This window comes from Curcuma longa, chromosome 15, assembly GCF_044706935.1.
Source record: "Curcuma longa cultivar G26 ecotype Majalengka, Jawa Barat chromosome 15, ITB_CL_G26_1.1, whole genome shotgun sequence".
NCBI lineage: Eukaryota > Viridiplantae > Streptophyta > Magnoliopsida > Zingiberales > Zingiberaceae > Curcuma > Curcuma longa.
In genome coordinates this window covers 10,571,865-10,578,037 of record NC_133875.1, presented here as the reverse complement: position 1 = coordinate 10,578,037, position 6,173 = coordinate 10,571,865, and the positions used below count along the sequence as shown (strand labels likewise).

At 38.3% G+C, this 6,173-nt stretch overlaps 1 protein-coding gene across 1 annotated transcript; it reads right to left on the bottom strand.

The window, feature by feature from the left end:
• Nucleotides 1–760, bottom strand: LOC141845753 (peroxisomal membrane protein 11-4-like). Its single transcript, XM_074733754.1, has one exon. It carries the CDS (start codon nucleotides 711–713, stop codon nucleotides 60–62), a length of 654 nt encoding a protein of 217 aa, XP_074589855.1. The 5' UTR covers nucleotides 714–760; the 3' UTR covers nucleotides 1–59.
• Between the last annotated feature and the right edge of the window lie 5,413 nt (nucleotides 761–6,173).

Below are 6,173 nucleotides of genomic sequence, written 5' to 3'. Positions count from 1 at the left end.
GGGATCTTGATTCTTGGAACATATAGAAGAAATCTTCTCCTCCCTTGAATTAAAAATGTTTATGAGGGCCAGTTCCTGTACCAACCAGCCCAGGCTGAGACCAAGCCGCTGATACCCAACGTGACCGTATGGTTGCAGAAAGGATTAGGCTCGATGTCCGCCACTGCAATCACAAAGTCCGCCACGTTGGCCGCCACCGCCATCAGTCTCATCACCCTGTCGCCTCTGAGCCGCCTCACGTCCTCCTCCTTCGCCGCCGTCGCCTCCTCCGCCAAACCCTTCTTTATCATCATGGCGTCCATGGCCACGAAGAAGACGTACCCCAGCGCCTCGCCGAAGGCCGAGACGTAGCTCATTCGGCGCGCCAGGTCGGCGTCGAGCACCCCGACGCGCGAGAGCCAGAGGAAGTGGTCGAAGAAGAAGTAGACCATCTCGCCGGCGTTGGCGAAGACGGCGAGGAAGCGGAACAGCGGGGTGCTCCCCGGGCTGCGCCGGAGGGCGTTGAAGCCCGTGAGGAAGCGGCCGGAGCGGAAGGCCTTGCGGCTGAGGCCGGAGGCGACCTCCCAGCTCTTGGCGCGGCGGGCGAGGTCCGGGCGGGAGGCCGCCGCGTGCCAATGCACCAGCTTGGAGACGTACTGGAAGGTCTTGACGAGCTTGTCGATGCCGTCGCGCTTCGCCAGGAAGACGACGAGCTTGTCGACGGTGTCGTTCATGCTGAAGTGAGGAAGGGAGAAGAGGCGGCGTTGCTTGCAGCAGCGGTGCTGTGTCTTCTGGATAAGGAGTTTTGAGTTCCTGGCGAGAAGCAAGGTGGGGATGGAATTGTTTTGTCTTTCTCTACCTCTCGCTGGTGGCTACCATCACTCGTTGAGACGCTTTTAGCCAGTCCAGAAATTGATGAAGCACCGCGATGAGATCCACGTCCCCAACAAGGAGACGTGGACCTTTAATTGAAAATTTTTACACTACTAGTGCTTATTGTTGGTGCAAGAAGCACTAGGTCTAACCTTAGAATTTTGATGTTTGACAATACACCTAAGTCTGATCAGTTTAACCAAGGGTTTATCCAAACAGGACATAATATTTGGATGTGAGTGAAGTCTAATTAGGTCAGTTTGACCAAAAGACTAGCAAAAAGTCATAGTTGAGGATAGGCAAGAAAATTCTAGTTAGAGGCTAGGCAAGGAGAAGTCCTAGTTGAAACTAGGCAGGGAAGTCCTAGTTAGGAAATGCTATGTAAGAGGAAGTCCTAAAGTTGGAAGTGGTCCTAGTTAGAGGCTAGGAAATGTAAGTTCTAATTGAAGGCTAAGTCCTGATCTGAAAAAATGGATAAGGAAGTCCTAGTTGGAGGCTAAGTGGTCCTAGTTGGAGGCTAGGAGAAGTTCTGATTTGGAGGATTAGGTAGGGAAAGTCCTAACTGGAGGTTAGGCAAAGAAAAGTCCAAACTGAATGTTTGGCAGGTGAGAAGTCTACCTAGGGAAGTGACTAGTCCTAATTGAAGGTTAGATAAGAGAAAGTCCAAATTGATGTTTGGCAGGTGGGAAGTCTACTTATGGAAATGACTAGTCCTAACTGGAGGTTAGACAAGGGAAAGTCCAAATTGGATGTTTGGTAGGTGGAAAGTCTACCTATGGAAGTGACTAGTCCTAACGGGGAGATAAGCATGGGTAAACCAGTAGGTTAGACCTACATGGTAAGGCTTAGGTAAGTCTAATAGGTCAGATAGACTATAGATAGGCTTAGGTTGTTTGCGTGTTTGTATGCTTATCTTGCAGGAATCAGAAGCTGGAAGCAATACAAAGGAAGCATAAGAGGGTCACACAGAAGCATTCGAACCAAATCGGGGTCAACTCAGGTCAAACCTTGAGTTGACTAGATCCGAGCGCCTGAATGTTATTCGAGGCGCCCTTATGTGTTCCAGGCGCTTGGATCCAGAAGAATCAACCCAGATAAGATCGAGGAGATCGGATCGGATCAGATCTTATCCAGGCACCCGGATAAGAATCTAGGTGCCCGGAAGGGGCTATATAAGGGGCCTTAACGTGAAGCACCAGGACACAACTTCTCTACGCCTCATTTCATCCTGTGGTGCTACTGAAAGCGACCAACGCCTCACTTGTGCAATCGAGGAAGTTTCAGGAGGAGTGTGTTGCGCTTAGGACTTTCAGATCGGCTTCACGGTGTTGTCTTTCTTGTTATTACAGTCTTTGTTTTTTATATTTTATTTATATATATATTCTGAACTGTAAGATGAGTTTCTCCGCCTCCGAACAAGGTTCGGAAAGGAGACTACTAGTGGACGGACGCCTCCCGTACATAGGCCTTGGACGTACTAACCTTGGGGGGTTAGGAACCAAGTAAAATCTATGAGTCCCTGTGCTTGTTTATCTAATTTTGCTGCTAAGTTATCTTTAATAGAACGAACGAACAAAAATGAATAAAATATAAAGCACACGCTATTCACCCCCCTCTAGCGCACCCCACAGATCCTACACTTGCCAAAACCTTTAGCTAAGTCTAAGTCTAGAGTCAAGTCACTTCTTAAGGAGGTCAAAGACTTTAAGGAGAAGACTAACTTTAACTCTTCAATTAAGAACGTTCAAGGTGAAATCTCAACTCAAACGTCAAAACTTGAAGAAGAAAATTCTATTTTGAAAACCCAAGTTAATGAGTTAAAGTTATTATTGGAAAAGTTCACGTCATGATCTAAATATTTAGATATGATACTTGGATCTCAACGTGCCATAAACAATAAGACCGGACTTGAATTTAACTCAAGTCAACATCATGTTTTATATGTCTTTATTAAATAGAAATCGAGTTGATTGTGCTAAACGTAGAATGACTTGGGTTCCCAAGTCATACTTAGTTAATCAAGTAGGATATAACTCATATTGGATTCCTAAACAACATATTCATAATGTGAATTAAACTCATGTTAACTCTTGCTCAAATCTAGGGGGAGTTAGAAAATATTTGAAAACAAAACCTCCAACTTAGGCGGAATTGAAATTAGTTTAATGTTTTTACATAGACTAGGATGCTTTTCATATGTCAGTTGCTTTCACATATTAATTATTATTTATATATACTTATTTACTTATATACTTGTTTTTAAAATAATATACTCATTTATTTTTCTTTAAGTAGAAATGGACTTAGCCTACAATCTACCATAAATTACATAAGCCCATAGGTCTAGGCAGTCTTGATATCTCACAAACATATTAGGACTAACTATTTATGTATTTATGAACCAAGACTAAAAATCTAAATCAATCACATAAAGTGACCAACTCATTTAAGGCTTATGTCTCATAGATAGTCAAGTTGGAAACAATTATTGGACATGTCAAAAGGTTTTCAAAATTATTTTTAAAATATTTATTTTACATAAAAATTATTTTTGGTTGATTATCTTAATTAATTTATCTTTAAGCTTAGACTTTCGTCAACTAAAACCAATACAAATGACCTAAATTTAATCATTATTAGACTTCATGTTGGATTTGATGTTGATTACTGTTTGTCTATTTTCAATTGAACTCATCAGTTAATTTCTTATTTAATTCAATCTAGTTACTTGATGTTTGGACTATGTTAGATTAACTTTGACTTATTTTGACTCTAACTTTCTTTGCTATGCAATCAACTAATCACTTTAAGTCTAGTTAATGTTTACTTATTGACTTCAGCTGAAATCTATTTGTCAATGCTTAATATTTATTTGTTGATGCTTAGTTGACTATGATTGATGCTTACTTATTGCTTACTAGTTAACTCAAATTTGCTTACTTAATGTCTGCTTGTTTACTTTATTTTTACTTTAGTGGTTGACTTACTTTGACTTCAATTATTGACTTGCTTTCACTTCACCTATTGATGTTGGTTGACCTTACTTTGACTTCAATTTTTTTATGTTATTTGATTTTCAATTGACTTCATTTTTTAATTAGTGCATGATCTATTATGCTTAACTATAGAACTGTGAAACGAATTAATCCATGGTAGGATAGAGCAACCCACTAAAAACTCATCATATGGCAGAATGGGGCGGGCCGACCCAACTTGGCGAATTGAGAAATCTCTAACCCAACTCAAGACGTGAGTCGTCGGTTAGACGGGCCAACCCACATACTAGTTAAAAAATAAAAAATATTAAAAATATTAAAAATTTTAAGTTTGGATTATAATTTAAATTGATTAAGTTGAAATTTTTAAATTTGAATTATAATTTTTAAGTTTGAATTGTAATTTAGACGGATCAAACCCACTAATTCAGTGAGTTTTCTATTTTAATTTTAAAATTTAAAATAAATAAATAAACTTTCTCAATCCGTGGACCAACTCAAGCCCACTGCGGGCCAATCCACACGAGTCGCGGGCCTAAGCGGGTCAATCCATCTGAATCCATTTTAAAATGGGTTGATAAAATTTCAATCCAATCCGTCTAAATTACTTAGTGGGGCAGATCAACTAGATGGGCTAATCCAAATTGATGACTATACTTAACTACTATAAATGATCTCATTTTATGTTCATTGCATGCATAATTTTAACCTAAAATTTTGATTTTTGAAAATCCAGTTTTACAAAACTGAAACTTTATTCTCAAATCCATTTTTATGTATGAAATAGGAGGAGAAAAAAGTTTTCAAGTTTTTAGTAAAAGTTTTAAAGTTCTAAAACTAAGTTTTATTGAGGGGAGAAAAAGAACTAAATATTCTATTTCGAGAGAGAAAATTTTAACTTTCATGCATAAGTGCATGATTGCATAAATGATTGCATTTGATTTCGTTCTGGGACATAATTAAGTTGGTTATGATGAAATATAATTGTAGAAGTAGATAATAGTTTGAATTTTGGTGAAATCGAGACAATGTCCTCCTCCGTCGTTGTCAATTACAACTTCTTGATTTATTTCCTTACAGATGGTTATGGGCCCGTTGGGGTGATAAATTTCACCTTTTACAGAAATGATTGCATTTGATTTGTGCATATGAAGACTAACTTTAAATTTGATTTTCAAACAGAAGTATTGATACAACACCACATCAAACCTATATTTTGATGTTTGATAAGTTTAAAATTAGGTTGTTTGTGGATCTAATATGTGTACATGTGAAGGTAACTTGATCCTATTGGTAGGTCAGATGACCAAACACACTAGGCAGTAGAAGTTTTAGTGAATTAGCATAAGCTGGACCAAACACTTAGAAAAGGAAGCTACTTGATGTTCTAAACCACCAAAAGGTATTCGACAACCATACGGAGATAAAATTAGACAAATAAAGTCGAAAACTTTCGGATGACCGAAATAAGGTCCGAGCTACCTTAATGTCCGAGCGACTGGAGGAGATTCCAAACAATCCTAAGGCGTGATGCAACGATTTAGAGAAGATAGTCAAGAATAAAAGTTGATCATGCTCCAGGCGCTTAGAAGGAGAGATGACTAAATGTCATTGAGTCATCCTGATCAAGAATCCAAGTAGATTATGTTTGCAGCTAACATAGCTCTATAAATGATTGAAAAGACTTTCAAGTGATCAGATAAGAATATGTCACATCAATATTTAACAGAGCTCTACGTCTATTTCCAATATTGAATTTTCAATCCTCAAATCCTTTCTCGTGATACTGTCGTCTGGACGGTCAAATGAGTCAACTCATAACGGGGCGGATCAATCCATGACAGACTCATCATATGATGTGGCGGGATAGATCAATCCACCAACTTGATAGGTTGAGAAATCTCTAACTAACCCAACTTAAGGCGGGCCACGGATTAGGCAGACCAATCCACGGGCCTATTAAAAAATATAAAAATATTAAAAAATTTAAATTTAAATTGATTAAATTAAAAATTTTAAGTTTGAATTATAATATTTAAGCTTGAATTGTAATTTAAATAGATCAAACCCACTAATTTATTGAGTTTTCTACTTTAATTTTAAAATTTAAAATAAATAAATAAATTTTCTTAACCCGCGGATCAACTCACACGAGTCGCGGGCCTAGACAGTTCAATCCATCTGAATTCATTTTAAAATGGATTGATAAAATTTTAACTCAATTCATCTAAATTACTTGACAGGACGGATCAATCCAACTGATCTAATCCAACTTGACAGCTATATCCAAATGCTCTCCAAACTTATATATATTATATATATATA